Below are 17,585 nucleotides of genomic sequence, written 5' to 3' on the forward strand. Positions count from 1 at the left end.
AGCAGAGCTCCTAGAATTCTTAGAGGGAAACCATGACTGTTTCTAGTGCTATGATACTGCTCTAAATACATAGTGCGAACGTGACCTATATTAGGATTTTAATCACAACACTGATTAAATGGCTGGACCTTCTAGCTTTGTGGCTTTTGTCCCTTATGTTCAGTACTATTTTTCTAGAAAAAGAGGTGGCAGAACTCACAACGAACACCTCTCTCGTTCTCTTAGAATGGCAATGGTGCCCACCTGAGAGGTGTCGTAACTGAGTTCTAGCGAGTTCCGGCTGAAAAAAAGGCCCTGCTTATGGTAAAGTAGCTGTGTTGACAAGGGTGTGTGTGCTTGTGTGTGTGCACGCTACACAAAAATCACGATGCGGGAAAAACCCATGAAACCAATCAATGCCTCTACATAGCTCCATCCTTATTTCAGACATTGTGATATATCAGAATATCACAGCGTTTAACTGGTGACATATGATGTTGAAAACCAGATATTGCCCATACCCACTGTTCACTTCTACATAGTTTCCATCCTTATTTCAGACTTCACGATATATCGGTATATTGTGATGTTGCCCGGCCCTAGTATCCAGACTCTGCCTCTCTTGGGAGAGCTGGATATCCCCTGCTCTCTTCATGAGCTGAAGAATGCCATCAACTCTCAGGCATGTGGTAAAATCCCAGAACAGGATGAAATCTGAACAGAATTCCCGAAAGCTGTCTCTAGTTCCTCCCTCATGATGGACCGCCATGGCCTTCTCTCGCAGTGTTTGCAGCAAGGATCAGAGCCACAATATATGTGCGACTCCGACACTGTGACAAGAACAAAGCTGACTGCCATGACTGTAACAACTACAGTGGAATCTCACTGTCGAGAACTGTGGGGGAAGCCCTCACCCGTGAAGTTCCCAACAGATTGCAGTCGCTCGCTGAAAGGGTCCATCCCAAGTCACAATGTGACTTTAGATCTCAGAGGTCAACAGACGACATGATTTTCTCACTGAACCAGATGCAAGAGGAGTGATGCCCCTCATATACCACCTTCACGGACCTGAGAAAGGCCTTTGACCTCATTAGCTGAAAAGGACTCTTCGCATAGCTCACCTAAGCTTCGCAAGATGATTCCATGAGGACATGCATGGCACCGTCCAGTAGGATGGCTCATTCTTGGCCTCCTCCCCTACAAAGAGTGGTGTGAAACAGGGCTGCCCCAACTCTCTGGGGCATATTCTTCTCCTGGTTGCTCTCATCGGCCTTCAGCAAGACAGTGTGTGCCTCCATTCAAAGAGTGACAGGAGTCTGTTCAACGTGCGCCAAAAGTGCAGCAGGTCCTTATCTGAGAAACGTCGTTTGCAGATGACACAGCCTTGACAGCGCACTCTGAAAAAAGCTCTTCTGAGACACATCAACTGTTCATTAAGTTCAATTAGTGTACTCTGGGCACAGCTTAGTTGGAGACAGCCCTCTGTTTGGATCCAGTGGGGTGCCATTTTGAGTCAAGATGGCCGACTGAGCCTCCCATAACCATTGATTTCGAAACAGCAATGATCCTTTGGTTTCTTGGAATTTCCTAGCAATGCTTCTAGAAACATTTTTTTTTAAAAGAGAACAAAATACTTCAAAAAAGTAAGGCTCATCTATATATGGGGGAAAACATTAAACACCTCCTGGCTCTTTGCCACATCTCTGATAGAAATCAGATCACTTTGTCTCTTCTTTAAAATAGTCAGGAAATCTGATCACGGATCTGGTTTTTTTTGCCCCTTGGCTCTCTCTCTTTATCTTTAAATTTAAACATGGAAAGGACCCCTTGGATGCAATTTTTGGCTATCTTTGACAAATTGGCCATTAAAATCCTATTAATGTGGTAGATAGCAATAGGGGTGGCGGTGGCAGGGGGGGCATTTTTCTTGGTGCAAGTCAGACTGCAGACTGCCTTCCATTCTTCGATGTGGATTCAGCAGAGAAATACATAAAAACATTCTTGATGTAGGAAGGAGTCACTCTCAAGTACCCTCTTTTTCCATTCCTTCCCTAATAGTAGCAATTACTGAGCACTGAGTCTCGGAGACAGCTGAGACTCGTATACTTTACTCCTTGGCGCGATGCCAACGTCTGAAGAAAATTACAAGTCTCTCCCTCCCCCCCCCAAAAAAAGCTTCCTGTAGCATAAACAAAACTAAATGAGGCACATCAACAACACCACAAAAAAGAGCGATCGGGCAGGAGGGGTGCTCAAATTGCCGCTGCTTCCTTTGGTCAAAGACTAGATCGGTATGGATATTCCAAGATTCCAAGTCAGGGATTAGATACCTTTGGCTTTCTGGATACTGTTGGACTCTAACTCCTATGAGCTCCCAGCCAGCATCACTAATGGTCAGGGTGATGGGACTTAGAGTAGAACAATGCCTGGGTGTCTCCCAGGTTCCCCACACCAGTCCTAAGGAATGCCAGAGCAGTTTCCCAAACTTCTGGACTACTGCAATGGCTGTACATGGGGCTACCTTTGAAGGTGACCCGGAAACTACAACTAATCCAATATTGGCAGCTAGACTGGTGACTGGGAGCGGCTGCCAAGACCACTTAACACCAGTCCTGAAAGACCTACATTGGCTCCCAGTAGGTTTCCGAGCACAATTAAAAGTGTGGTGCTGACGTTTAAAGCCCTAAACGGCCTTGGCCCTATATACCTGACGGAGCGTCTCCAGCACCATCGTTCAGCCCGGACACTGAGGTCCAGCTCCGAGGGCTTTCTGGCGTTTCCCTCACTGCGAGGAGTGAGGTTACAGGGAACCAGGCAGAGGTCCTTCTCGGTGGTGGCGCCTGCCCTGTGGAACGCCCTCCCATCAGATGTCAAGGAAACAAACAACTATCTGAGGTTTAGAAGACACCCGACGGCAGCCCTGATTAGGGAAGTTTTTAATGTTTGATGTTTTATCATGTTTTTAAAATTCTGTTGGGAGCCACCCAGAGTGGCTGGGGAAACCCAGATAGATGAGCGGGGTATAAGTAATAAATTGTTATTGTTGTTGTTGTTGTTACAGTGGTACCTCGGGTTACATACGCTTCAGGTTACATACGCTTCAGGTTACAGACTCTGCTAACCCAGAAATAGTACCTCAGGTTAAGAACTTTGCTTCAGGATGAGAACGGAAATCGTGCGGCGGCAGCAGGAGGCCCCATTAGCTAAAGTGGTACCTCAGGTTAAGAACAGTTTCAGGTTAAGAACGGACCTTCAGAACGAATTAAGTTCTTAACCTGAGGTACCACTGTGTTATTACGTCTCAGCCTAACCTATCCCACAGGGTTGTTTGGGGGGTTAAATGAGTGGGGAGAACCATACATGCCACCTTGAACTTCTTGGAGAAAAAGGTGTGATATAAAGGCACGTCATAATCATAACACTATCAGTGGCTGCTAGTTATGATGGTGCCACATTGGCTGCCTCCGAACTAGGCTATTCAAAAAGTGAAACAAAAATGGCTTCTAGAGGCTGTAACAGGCTTTGTCTTTGCTGACACACCAGAGCAGGATGGGTCTGGTACTCTCTCCAAAACCAAAGTGAGCTCGCCTCCGAACGAGACGAAGAAAAAGAGGCACGCTCTGACCCTCCCACTTTCCAGACAAGTGAGGGATAGCAGTTCTCCTTTTCCTCCTCCAGATAAAATTTGTGCCGCTCGCATGAGACCAAGATGGAAGTGAACTGGCAAGTGAGTTGGTTGCCTAGCAGCAATCTATGGCACGTTCTCTCTGGCCATCACCTTTGCTCCCACAGAACAGGCCCCAAGCGAGCCCCTCAGGGAATACTTGGGGACCAGGCATTTGATCAAATTAAAACCTCATTAAAGACCCAGATTCCAAATCTGTAAATCTCTTGATTAAAGAATTAATTGATTAAGCACACTGATGAATCGATAAATGCTTTCAGCCCTGCTTGTCTTTCAGCAAATTACCGCAGAAAGTTGGCAGAGGAATAAAGCTGCTTTAAGAACGTAATTGGTCATGTTTTCAGAGTGAACTGGATAACCTTTTGAGGCTTCCCACAGCGCTCTAAAGTGCCTGCAATTCATGGGCCTCCTTCCTCCTCCTCTGGAATAATTGGGCTCCTTTTTGCATTTTTGGGGTAGGGTTTGGGAAGCAGGTGGTATATACCTGCGGCTGAAAGCGCTTCCTGAGGGAATTCTATAAGAGCAGGATACAAGAGCAAGAAAGTCCTAAAAGTCTAAAAGTGGTGAAACGAAGGGGAAAAGGCATGGGGAGGGTAGAGGAAGAAAGCAAACTCATGCACCCATTCTTAAAGTTAAATAGCACTTCTTATAGCTATTGTTTTGCTCTTCTGAGAAAGGAGTACAAAGAGACTTATGTAGTTTCTTTCACTTTACCCTGTGGGGTAGGTAAGGCAAGGGGGGGGGGAGTGTATCAGGGTAACACCCCAGGTACTCCTATGGGTGAGGCCCAGGGAGGGAGCAGTTCCTTTAGGGGTTTGAAGAATGGAACTTGAAATATACTCGGAGTCGAGAGTGGATTTTATGCTCTTTATTCAGCTCATAGTGGTGAGGAGGAGGAATGGAAGTTCCCCCAGAATGTCTGCTTTATATACATTATTTACATAATGGGCCCCGGGATTCTCCTGTAAGCCAATTAGGTTGCGGATCCACTTCCACCTGGAGCTGGATTGGGTGGCTCCTGTGGACCAATCAGACTGCCGCATTCTGGGTCCTATTGTTCTAGGACCAATCAGACTGCTGCATTCTGAATCCTGTTGAACTCAGTACATAACAGAATTTTGTGCTGAAAAACGGAGTAGGTTCTCTTTTCCTGGAGTTGCTTTTAGGCAATCTGTTTTGTTGAGCATTCATTCTGATTCGTTTGCGGGGAAGTTAGATTAGGCTGTGTTAACGTCAGTGCTTCTCCACACTTTCCAGTGCATTTTCCTGTCTTATCTCAAACAATAATAATAATCAGATCTTAGGGAGTGGAGAAATGGTTTGTTGGGCAAGACCAGGGTCAGGCAACCTAAGGCCCATGGACCACAAGCGGCCCATGGGGGTCATTTAACCGGCCCCTCGAGCTGCTCCCAAACTGAGCCGCCCGCTTGGCCAGTCCCCACGCGCTGTGCTAAACCAGCGCAGTGCGGCACAGGGACTCGCTTTTGCAGCGCTGGAAATCTCCTCTGCGCAGACGCCGGAAATCACGGGCACGTGTGCTCTGCTGGAGTGAACCGGCCCAGGCAAGGTAAACCTTGCCGACCCTTGGGCGAGACCTTCTTGTATTTGACTGAATCCCACCTGAAAATGATGACATTCTGGAAGCCCTGACTATGTTCCTGTCTCAGAAAGGGCCTTATAATAATAATAATGATTTATTATTTGTATCCCGCCCATATGGCTGGCTTTCCGCAGCCACTCTGGGCGGCTTCCAACAAAGATTAAAAATACATTAAAATGTCACATGTTAAAAACTTCCCTGTTTTCTAAATGTCAGGTAGTTCTTTATCTCTTTGACATCTGATGGGAGGGTATTCCACAGGGCGGGTGCCACTACCGAGAAGGACCTCTGTCTGGCTCCCCGTAACTTGGCTTCTCGCAGTGAGGGAACCACCAGAAGGACCTCGGAGCTGGACCTCGGCATCTGGGCAGAACGATGGGGGTGGAGACGCTCCTTCAGGTATACTGGGCCACGGCTGTTTACTTTGTGGGTTCTCACCACGCTTTGTCCTCTACTACTCTCCTGGCTCCAAGCATGTGCTTGGCTCCTAGATGCTCCTTGCTGGTTCTCCATCACCTTAAATAGCTCGGCGCCTCTTGCAGATGCTTCCAAGCATCTAGCTATCCCATCTGGTTCCTGCTCACCTTAGCTTCACTACGATGCTCCATCACTGCTACGGAGCCAAGTCAAACCTAATTTGATTGGCTGCTTTTGCAAGAGTTGTGTGGTCTCTACAGGCCTCAGTTTGTGTGGGGGGACCTCTAGACTAGAGGCAGAAAGGGAGCCGGAAAAAGGAGAGAAAGGGCTGGAAGAATATGTGTGTGAGAGAGAGGAGAGGAGAGGAGAGTTGGATTCGGGCACAGGTGTTAGAGAGTTGGACATAGCAAGAAGTCAGAAATTCACAATATCTTTAGCCCATGGCTCAATCTGTGAATCAGAGGTTAGAATGGAAAAAAAAACGACCGTTTGCCCTGGGCAGAAACAATGTGACTTGCAGGAAAATGTTCATCAAAGTTGTTTTGTTATTTATTTTATTTTATGGTAATGGTCTTTGGCTTTGGATTTCTAAATGATTTTGTAGCTGAAATGTAGAAATTCAATGCCAAGAACGGCAAATGTCTTCAAAATGTTGTACCATTCTCTGCCAAGAAATATTTCAAACGGAAAGGAGGGTGAATGTGACCATTCCTCTTTATTAGTTAAGTCTGGCTTGTATAAAAGTTAGTGTGCTGGACAAGGGCTAGGGTTACCCAGGTTAAAATTTTCAGTAGGGATGGAGGGTTTTTAATAATAATAATAATAATAATAATAATAATAATGATGATGATGATGGTTTGGTTTGGTTTGGTTTGTATTTTAATGGAAAGTTTCCTAATTGGCACTAAACAGTGTGCAAAGCAATAGTCATATTTACTTCGGAATTCACACTTCTCGGAATTTTGCAAGGCGGCTTTCCAGCCCCACATATGTGGGGGAGAGATAGAGCTCATAAAAAAAATCAACATTAAAAATAGCATTATATATACACACAGCTTTATTTCGGCCCATAGACCGCATTACAGTGGTGCTCCGCAAGACGAATGCCTCGCAAGACGGAAAACTTGCTAGACGAAAGAGTTTTCCGTTTTGGAGGTGCTTCGCAAAACGAATCTCCTATGGGCTTGCTTCGCAAGACGAAAATGTCTTGCAAGTTCCTGCGGGTTTTTTTCCTCCCCCCCCTTTTTCTAAGCCGCTAAGCCGCTTATCAGCTGATCCAATAAGCTGATAAGCTGCTAAAAGCCGCTAATAGCGCTAATAGCGCTAATCCTCTAATCCGTCAATGGGCTTGCTTCGCAAGACGAAAAAACCGCTAGACGAAGAGAATCACAGAACGGATTCTTTTCGTCTTGCGAGGCACCACTGTATATAATATGTGCATTTAAAAGTATGGTAGCTGGTAGCTCGGTTTCCCACAATGCAGTGCTACATTGGGTGGCATTGTGGGAAATGTAGATGGAGGCTCCCACAAGCTGTGACTGCCATCACTACCAGGGTAACATCTGAGATGACCCATCCAGAGAATTCTTTGCCACAACCCTCTCACACCTTGAGCTGTCCTAAACGGCAACATGGAGACAAAATTTCCAAATTGAGCCCTGCTTAGGACTAAAAAGGAGGTGGAGAAAAAGGCTGACTCCTTCCATAAGAACCCAGGATTAAAAATACCTAATTACATAGTGATGTATAATTACTGGCATTGTCTGCAAAGTGTGCGCATTCAGAGGAGGAGTAAACTGCACCTGTTGGCTGGGGTATAAAAATAACTGTTTTGACTAGAAAAGAGATAAATCTGGATGGAAGGGGAGGATGTAATTCTGAATGTAATTTGGTTAGCAAAGGATAAAGCTTACAAGTGCTAAGGCCTCATTTAGCAATCATCAGAGGCACATACTTGGCTCCGAGTTCCACTGAATTAACAACAGCACTACACACACGCACACACACAGAGAGAGAGAGAGAGAAAGAGAGAGAGAGAACATTTTGTTCCAGAAAGAAGTGAGCAAATCTAATGGTCACAGACTTGTAATTACTGATGAGAGAGAAATAAGCTGGTTAAGATGTGGCAAAGGTAAAAGTGGGCTGTTGTGTACATTTTGGGAGGAGGGAAGAAATGTGATTGAGAAAACGTTTTAAGCCCCGCTGATTCACCAAAGGCAAACCGCTTAAAAAATGCTTCCTTATTTGGTATGAATTTGCACCTCCGCAGCACTTCAACTTCTGCAAAGGGCTTTCTCTTCTACTATACCCATTCTACAGACAGGAATTTGAGGCTGAGAGATCCTGAATAACCCAAGTGCCCACAGACCTCCCACATCACAGCTTGGCCCTCAGTATGTAGGAGGATCATCACAGCTGGCTGCAGGATGTCTGTACAAAACCCAGTTCAAACCCAGACTCAATACCTGGCTTTGCGATATCCGTTCTTTCATTTCTCCAACTAACTTCTCAAGGGCTGAAATGGCGCCATTGTGATTCCAAGGTTGCATTGCTCATTGCAACGATGTGCTTTTATATCTTTCCCTTCTTATGTATTTTCTTCCTCTTATATGTTGTCCTATGCACTCCTAGGCATTATGAGGAGAGACTGGATCAGGATTGGGGAGAAATCTGATTCAATTTGCATCTAAGGGGAGGCCTACCTATTTTGCACTTCCCAGAACAATATGAGAGCCAAAACATGGATTCTCAGAATTTTGCCAGTGCAGTGCTCCAGCAGAATAAGTGTTCAAAAATGTGTCTTATCGGGGGAGAGTGTGGCTAAAAATGCACAGGTTAGTGAAAATGATGGGCATGAAAGCAGGAATGACACTGTTCTGTACTGAGTTGAATAGGATCCAAAATGCAGCAGTCTGATTGGTCCTAGAACAATAGGATCCAATATGCAGCAGTCTGATTGGTCCTAGAACAATAGGATTCAGAATGCAGCAGTCTGATTGGTCCTAGAACAATAGGATTCAGAATGTAGCAATCTGATTGGTCCTAGAACAATGCAGCAGTATGATTGGTCTGCAGGAGCCACCCAATCCGGCTCCAGATGGAAGTGTGAGTCCACAACCTGATTGGCCTACAGGAGAATTAGGGAATTAGCCAATCACGTGCAGCCCATTGTGTAAATAATGTATATAAAGCAGATACTTTGAGGGGACTTTCATTCCTCCTCACCACTATGAGCTGAATAAAGAGCATGAAATCCACTCTCGACTCTGAGTATATTTCAGACACATATAGGAATTCTACTGGCAGTGAGTTTCCCTTGTCTCTGTCTTGAGTCAGCACCATTGTGGGCAACCACAGCGGCGGCCAACTAGCACACATTGGAGAACTTTGCTACTATTGCTGTTGCCACCCATACTTTTCTAGTAAGCCAACTCAACTGTCTCTCCCTACATCTGGTGGTAAAAAGAGGAGCGTGGCGTGACTCTCCACCTGTATGGAGGACACCGGGAACCTGGAGCTGGCCCCGGGTGCAGGTACCCGATGTGCACCTGGTCCCCAAACTGTCAGCCCACCTGGATGTGCTAAAAGAGTGGATTTCCTTCCGTGATAACTTGCTGATGTTGTGCGCCGATTTCCCTGAGTTGTCCTAGGCTCACTCATTGCTTGCTGCGACGACTCTTAGCGCATCAGAGTGCATGAAACCTCAGCTCACCTCTTTCCCTGCTGTCCCACATCCCTATTTTTAGCCTGTTTACCGCACACTGTATATTAATCACTTCTGACAAACCACAATAGATTTGCCATCTCGGTCTTTCGCAATTCACACGCAGTCCCGGTGCGTGCGCATATTGAAATCTCTGGTGAGCTGCAGAATGGGAAGGAGCGAAACCTTGCATGTTGCCATTCATTTTTATTTCATAGGTTGCCTGGCAGGTGAGGTGATCTGGATATAATAGAGCTGCCACCTCAGCAGCAAAAACAAGTCTGCCAACTCCTGTTGAGCTCACGGCTTTGCTGTAGCCACATGCTTGCTCTTAAATCCAACAATTGCCCTAGGGAAGGTGTAGTACATCTGCTTGGCATGTAGAAGGTCTCCGGTTCAGTCCCCAGCATCTCCAGGTAGGCCTGGGGAAGACTCCTGCCTGAAGTCCTCAGGAGCTGCTGCCAGTCAGCGTGGGGAATATTGACCTAGATGAACCTTTCCGGCAGCTGACTATATTCCTATGAAACATATATTTCGATTCCATATTTTAGAGAGATTGTTGTTATCATCATCAATGTTAACTTGAAAAGGCAGTTTACAGAGCTTAAAAGAACCACCTGCAGAGACATGAACAGCAGTGATAAAATGGTAGGTTTTATGTATTTATTTTTAAATAAAACCCAAACCCATCAATTTAACTAATGTATAAGTAGCAGGAACAAATACATAAATAAATAGCTCAGGAGATGTTCAGGAATTATCCACAAGGGCTAACGCAGGCCGCTACAGAGTTAGCCTTCAAAATGTTTCCAGAATTAAAGTCCTGATATTAAATAACTGCACTACAGCAACTTGGTGTGACCCAAATTCTCAATCTACCCATTCTCCCCCAACTTCAACAACGCCCACTAATAGCAAAGCTGGGCTTTGAAAGAACTGAGTCTGTCCAAGGTGTTGCCTCTAGATCACTGAAGAACTCAGAATTGTTTTCTGTTAAGGCACAGCAGTGGAGGATTTAACCCCCCCCTCAAAAAAAAAAAAACCCTAGCAAGTTTTATTTAAGATTTTTAAAAATTCTACATTGCTCTGCTTTAATTACAGGAAAGCTGCTCTTTGCAACCCTGCAGGCTGTGTTCTAGACAGTCTTGTGTTGAGAGGCCAGCAAAGCCTTTCGGAGGACAAAAACAAACATCAGAAAGAAAGACCAGTACATATTTCAAAAAATGAGTAACTAAGAATTTGATGCACCCTATAATGAATGAATGAATGTGTGTGTGTGTGTGCTGTGGCAGTTCATAACATAAAATGCCTTACTCAGCTGTCTCTTAATTATTTTAAGCTAAGAAAGAGACAACAATTTATTCTATTATGGAGAAAAGTGAATCCCTTTTACTTTCTGCACAAAAACAACCCCTGGACCAATTTATCTGCAATTTGGCAGGCTTAATCTATATGCGAGGGGCTCCTGTGCCTGTAAATTTCAGCCACTCTGGCCAAAGCTGGAGAAGGTCTAGCTATTTTTAATTCCCCATTACAGTGGATGGGAGAACAGATTCACTCCTCCTTTTACACAGAATGGCTCAGAATCTGAAACACAGCTCAAAGCAGAGAGTTCACAGGGTGATTCAGAAACAGATTGGATGTGTGTGTTTTTTTAAGACACATATGCAAAGTGGATCTGGGAGCATGTGTATCCCTCTAGTTTTTAGCATGTAAATCTGAGCATGGACCCCTCATGCCTCTGGATCACCCAGGGCGAGAAATGTGACTTCCAAACTGGTCCTTGAGACCAGTAGTTTAGATCCTGTATAGACAGAGGGGGGAAATGAGTCGACAATACCAAAACTTTGAAGGCTTAGATGGCTTCCAGCTGCAGCCGACACTTGGAAATATGAATCCAGAGAGCGCGACAGAACAGAATGCTTTTACCATATATCTTAGAGTAATTGCATAGCTGCTGTTCGGAAGACACCCAGCCAGAAATCACCTGTCGGTGACTAATTCTGATTTCGGGTGTGCCAAAGTAGACGTGTGTGTATAATCAGAGTTCTTTTCTTTTGTCTTTTTTTAATTTTAGAATCAACCTTGTCCTATGTTAGGCAGCTGGAAGCAAGAGTAAGACAGCTGGAGGAGGAAAATCGCATGCTGCCCCAGGTGGGTGATTTCCTATTGCTAGGTACAGTAGCTAAGGTCCCTAGCTAGAATATCGGCACAGGTTCCTTTTGTTGGTGTTTGACCTCATCACGCTGAGTATCAAAGCCTTGGTTGAGCAGTTGAGCTTGAATGAATCTGAATGCGTTTCATGAGACAGGTAGCCAATTTACTTGCCATCAGGGTTCGCTGGGGTCAGCATCCCAAGCGACAACAGGATCAGGGCCTCCAAGTTCATCAAGGAGGAAGCCTTGAGGCTGATGAGGAGCTGGAGGTAGATGCTGTAGCCAAAGCAGACCGAAAAGGTCTTAAGTGACAGGTTCAGGGTGGAAAGAAGAGTCTGAGAAGGATCTCTGGTTGCAGGTCCTAAGGCTGATACTTTATAGAACTAGGTGGTACTCTGTGGGGTCCCTGGGTCACCTGACCAGTGCCGAGTCAGGTGGTATGGCTTGCAGTATTGCTGACATCATGTCTCTGGGTAACCAGTACGGTCCACAGGGGATAAGGAACTTGCGCCCAATTGGTAGGAGTCCTGATTTAAAAGCTCATGTTGGATGATGGTTTCCTGTAATAGTGAACTCAGGTGTAGTGAAGGGTGCCGGCAGAATTGGAGCCAACATGACAAGTCTTAAGCAAGACCCTTCCTTCTGCTGCAACAGAGCTACCCCCCTGGAAATGGATTGCACAGGAGACCTCCCATTGAGCCACAGTGCACAGTTGCATGATGGAATGTTCCACCACCATATGTAGCGATGCCACCAATGTAGACAAGCAAACTCATAGAGGATGAGGTCATGGATGCTGGTCATGGAGGTCATAACAGACTTCTGCGATGGAGCTCTCCCCTCCTCTCTGCTTTCCCGCAGTACCTCATGCTTCCTCAAGATCTGCTTCAGAGAATTGGAGGACCTCCTGGATCAGATTTTGAGAGTCTGCCCAGAGGGGACGGGGAAGTCCCATTGCACGAGTGGATCTCCATGCATGCTGTGTGGGACACAAGCCATGATAGTATCAGAGGATCCGGAGGCAGTTTCTGGAGAACAACAGTGAGAGAGGGGGGTTGTCTTCAAGTTCTGCTGGTGGACTTCCATAGGCATCTTGTTGACCACTGTGAGAACAGGAATCTGTTCTGGGTGATCCTTTAGTTCAATCCAGCAGGCTTCTTCTCATGCTTTCACTGCCCCTTCCATAATAACCCTTCCGGTTGTTTAGTGCAGTGACTCATTCCTGTCTACCCTTTGGTACCCCTCTGATCACATCTGTGAAGAATGGACCGCCTTCCTTTGTAAAAGTGGACTTAGCAGCATGGTGCTTTTTTTGGGGGGGGGAATGAGAGGCACAAATACAAGATGGGGGACACCTGGCTTGAGAGCAGTACATGTGAAAAGGATCTAGGAGTCTTGGTTGACCACAAACTTGACATGCGCCAACAGTGTGACGCAGCAGCTAAAAAAGCCAATGCAATTCTGGGCTGCATCAATAGGAGTATAGCATCTAGATCAAGGGAAGTAATAGTGCCACTGTATTCTGCTCTGGTCAGACCTCACCTGGAGTACTGTGTCCAGTTCTGGGCACCACAGTTCAAGAAGGACACTGACAAACTGGAACGTGTCCAGAGGAGGGCAACCAAAATGGTCAAAGGCCTGGAAGCGATGCCTTATGAGGAACGGCTAAGGGAGCTAGGCATGTTTAGCCTGGAGAAGAGGAGGTTAAGGGGTGATATGATAGCCATGTTCAAATATATAAAAGGATGTCACATAGAGGAGGGAGAAAGGTTGTTTTCTGCTGCTCCAGAGAAGCGGACACGGAGCAATGGATCCAAACTACAAGAAAGAAGATTCCACCTAAACATTAGGAAGAACTTCCTGACAGTAAGAGCTGTTTGACAGTGGAATTTGCTGCCAAGGAGTGTGGTGGAGTCTCCTACTTTGGAGGTCTTTAAGTAGAGGCTTGACAACCATATGTCAGGAGTGCTCTGATGGTGTTTCCTGCTTGGCAGGGGGTTGGACTCGATGGCCCTTGTGGTCTCTTCCAACTCTATGATTCTATGATTCTATGATTCTATGCTTGGTTCCTCTGTGGGCGATTTCTCCCACGCTGGTATAAGGGAATGAGAGAAGCCTTTCCACCCACGTGGTTAACAACCAGATGATGTGGGCAGCAGCAGGGCCACTGCTGCATGCAGATGACTTCACACATTCCCTTACTTGTGTGAGATCCACCGCCAAGAGAACAGCAAGTAAATATGCCAGGGGTGTTTGTCTGTCATATTCTTGAGGCGGTTGTGAAATGGTGGCAGCGGTAGTCCTTTTGAAGTGCAGCTTTCAGCACTTTGTGAGCTGAGCTAGGCTTGGTTTTAAGCACAAATCTCTCTTTCAAGAAAGCCGAAATCTCCCGTTCCAGCAATCAAATGCACTCACAACCTTTTGTTTTAATTTCTCATTAATGAACACCGTCAAGCACATGCGCTTGGGGTGTTTCAGATTAAATGCTTTCTCACGCTTTATCTTTGCCCTCCTCCCCCTTCCCCAAATGTTGCTACTTTGCTAGCAAAATCTCACTAGAGGCTCAAATCTGTGTTGTGGAATGAAATTTTGATTAAAAGTCTAAAGTTACAAACGGCCGGCTTCAAGCGTTCATGGATTTGTCGGTCTTCTTTTCTGTCTTCTTTCTAATCCTATTCTACGGAGAGCTTTGGACGTTGGAGGATGTATTCCAAAACCCCATTGCAGTAATCCAAATTTCAGCTGTCATGGCACAAATAATTAGCACGGTTCTGGAGCTTTCACGTCTAAGCTTTTTTCAGGTGGGATTGGAGGGTGGGAAAAAGTGGAAGAAGAAACTCAAAATTTCCAGGAACAGTTTAAAGTTAAAAAACAAACAAATCAGAGGCAGTAAAGGTGGGAATGGTAGTGTTCCCTATACGGCCTAGGACCCTCGTACCTACAGGACCGCCTCTCCTGGTATGCCCCAAGGTGGACCTTATGGTCTGCAAATAATAACAGCTTAGAGATCCTGGGCCTCAGGGATATTAGGCTGGCCTCGACCAGGGCCATGACCTTTTCGGTCTTGGCCCCGGCCTGGTGGAATACTCTGTCACAAGAGATCAAGGCCCTGCGGTATTTGACATCTTTCTGCAGGGCCTGCAAGACGGAGTTGTTCCGCCAGGCCTTTGGTCAGGGCGCAGCCTGACTCCCCTTCTCTTTTTGTATAAGAACTAATATGAAAGAGGCCTCCCAATGTTCTCACAGGCCCATATATTTGATATTAGCTGCCCTGAGCCCAGTTTCGGCCGGGGAGGGCAGGATACCAATAAATTATTATTATTATTATTATTATTATTATTATTATTATTATTATTATTATTATTAGCACTAAACTTCTTTTTAGAGGAAATTTCCTGACCTCTGCAGTTGGTGGCTAGCTGGCCTGCCATGTTATCATATTATTGTAGGAGGCGTCGATCAGAATTTATTTTGAACCACCAATTTGAGTGCAAATGATCCCCAGGCCTGCAAAACAAAAGGATGTAAAACGAGGAACATTCCTTCTGATGTAGCTTACAGTTCACTTTAAGCTAAAAGGTTCATACAAAGGTTAAGCAGACCCAGGCTAGAAACATGTGAGGAATGAGCTGTGAGTGAACTAAACCCACCTGACCAGTTGAACATGCGAGAATCTTGGCAAGGAAGCTAGAGATCCTCGCATGCTAGCTCAGGGTCAGGTCAGTGTCACCCACGAAAGCTGTAAATATGTGAGCTAGGGAAGTATGTTATCTCTTGGCAAAGGATCTAAGAGGAATGATGGAAGCCATGCCAAAAAAACCTGGCATCATATACTTGCAGCATGTGTATCTTGTGTCATAAATCATATCAGAACGGTTGTTTTAATTGCTCCTACACCATATATGGCTTATCTCTTGACCAATAAGAAATTTCCGTGTCTTCCTGGTGAAGGAGGAGGGAGAGTGACTACAGGCTATAAAAGCCTGGACCAAGTTGTTTACTGGGTCTCAGTCCGCCTGGACTGGGGACCATAACTTAAGTTATGAAATAAAGGTGATTTTCCTCGAACACTTATTTGTGTTCTGTTGTTTATCAGAATATCCTTGCTTACTTCGTTATTACAGTGCTACCTCTCGTTACATACTTAATTCGTTCTGGAGGTCCGTTCTTAACCTGAAATTGTTCTTAACCCGAAGCACCACTTTAGCTAATGGGGCCTCCTGCTGCTGCCGTGCTGCTGCTGTGCGATTTCTGTTCTCATCCTGAAGCAAAGTTCTTAACCCGAGGTACTATTTCTGGGTTAGTGGAGTCTGTAACTTGAAGTGTATGTGTCAGGGCTGCCTCAGGTCTCAGCTCACAAAAGACCAACGCCAAGTTCTTCTTATATACAAGGATGTTTATTGCAGTTCATAGTTAGTTCCAGCACCGAGGCGTGCAGCCCCCACGTCTGTTAGCCTTAGACCGTTGAAGTCCCCTCTGAATCAGTCCCTCCCCTGCACCAGTTTAAGAGGCTTACGCTGCTCCACCTCTTTCTCTCCTTCCTTTTCCGCAGGGTCTTTCTGCCCGCTGGGGTTCCGCTCCTCCTGGATTCCCCTGACGCTGAATCCCCAGACTGCTCTTCCCCCCTCCTGCGGGCTTTGGGACCTGGCTCCTCCTCCGGGCTCCCTGTACTTCCGCGCGCCTCCACATTTGAACTTGGTGTGCGCGCCCAACCTCTAACTTTCCTTTTGACAGTTATACTACTCCCTTCACTGCCCTCCTCCCCTTCCGGGATGATGGCTTGCTCTGACCCCTCCTCTTTCTCTGCTGCCGGAGCTGTTTCCCCTGGCACACTGGAACCTCCCCCCCCCTCGCTGCGCTCTGGTGGGGAAACTGGTCCTGATTCCCAGCTGCCGCTTTGCGGTCCCCTGCTGGCCCCCCACTCCTGACACTTTCCCCCTGGGGCTCCCCTTGCCCTGACCACAGGCGCCCCCTTCTGGGAATCCTCTGATTCGCTGGAGAGACTCATGGAATCCCTTGCGTCATTGCTATCCTCTTCCTCACTGTCCTGGGATTCCTCTCCATCGCTCTCCATTTCCTTCCTTCCCTGTGCCTCTGTCCCTGTACCCCAGACAGTATGTAACCTGAAGCGTATGTAACCCAAGGTACCACTGTATTACATCAACATTGGTGAATTGTTAACCTCCTTCTAAATGCACCACTGGACAATGACCGGCCGACAGTTGAGCCACTGCTGCTTACAAACAAGTGGAAGGAGAGGTGTAAGGCGGCTGGACAGTTGGTGTATTGCAGAAGCCCAACCCATCTCTCTTGTCAGTACATTTGCAGATTGCATATCTTGCAGCCAGTGTGGTATAGTGGTTAAGAGCAGTGGACTTGTAATCTGGTGAACCGGGTTCACTTTCCCGCTCCTCCACATGCAGCTGCTGGGTGACCTTGGGCTAGTCACACTTCTCTGAAGTCTCCCAGCCTCACTCACCTCACAGAGTGTTTGTTGTGGGGGAGGAAGGAAAAGGAGATTGTTAGCCGCTTTGCGACTCCTTAAAGGTAAAGGGACCCCTGAACACAAGGTCCAGTCGTGGCTGACTCTGGGGTTGCGGTGCTCATCTTGCTTTATTGGCCGAGGGAGCTGGCGTACAGCTTACAGGTCATGTGGCCAGCATGACTAAGCCGCTTCTGGTGAACCAGAGCAGCGCATGGAAACGCCGTTTACCTTCCCGCCAGAGTGGTACCTATTTATCTACTTGCAGTTTGACATGCTTTAGAACTGCTAGGTTGGCAGGAGCAGGGACCGAGCAACGGGAGCTCACCCCGTTGCAGGGATTCGAACCGCCAACCTTCTGATTGGCAAGCCCTAGGCTCTGTGGTTTAACCCACAGTGCCACCCGCGTCCCATCTTGAGACTGCTTAGGGTAGTGTTAAAGCGGGATATCAAATCCAAACTCTCCTCCTCCTCCTCCTCCTCTTCTTCTTCATCTTCTTCACTAGGGCAGTTCGTAAAAAAACCTTTTTTTTGAAAATGCCTACTCCAAAGGTCTTATCTTA

At 46.4% G+C, this 17,585-nt stretch overlaps 1 protein-coding gene across 7 annotated transcripts in view; it reads left to right on the plus strand.

Moving 5' to 3' along the window:
* CCDC85A (coiled-coil domain containing 85A) overlaps nucleotides 1-17,585 on the plus strand; it is a 161,405-nt gene that overhangs the window by 107,270 nt on the left and 36,550 nt on the right. For 3 of the 7 annotated variants that reach the window (XR_014006504.1, XM_081188673.1, XM_081188674.1), the window contains exon 3: nucleotides 11,462-11,538. The exons of 3 other annotated variants lie outside the window; for them this stretch is intronic. Coding sequence is in view for 2 of the 4 variants with exons in the window: in XM_081188673.1 (XP_081044799.1) it covers nucleotides 11,462-11,538 (77 nt within the window). In the remaining 2 variants the exon portion in view is untranslated. Of the gene's footprint in view, nucleotides 1-11,461; nucleotides 11,539-17,585 lie in introns of those variants that run through there. One more of the 7 variants, XM_081188677.1, reaches the window with a different exon arrangement.

This window comes from Podarcis bocagei (assembly GCF_964188305.1).
Source record: "Podarcis bocagei genome assembly, chromosome: 3".
Lineage (NCBI taxonomy): Eukaryota > Metazoa > Chordata > Lepidosauria > Squamata > Lacertidae > Podarcis > Podarcis bocagei.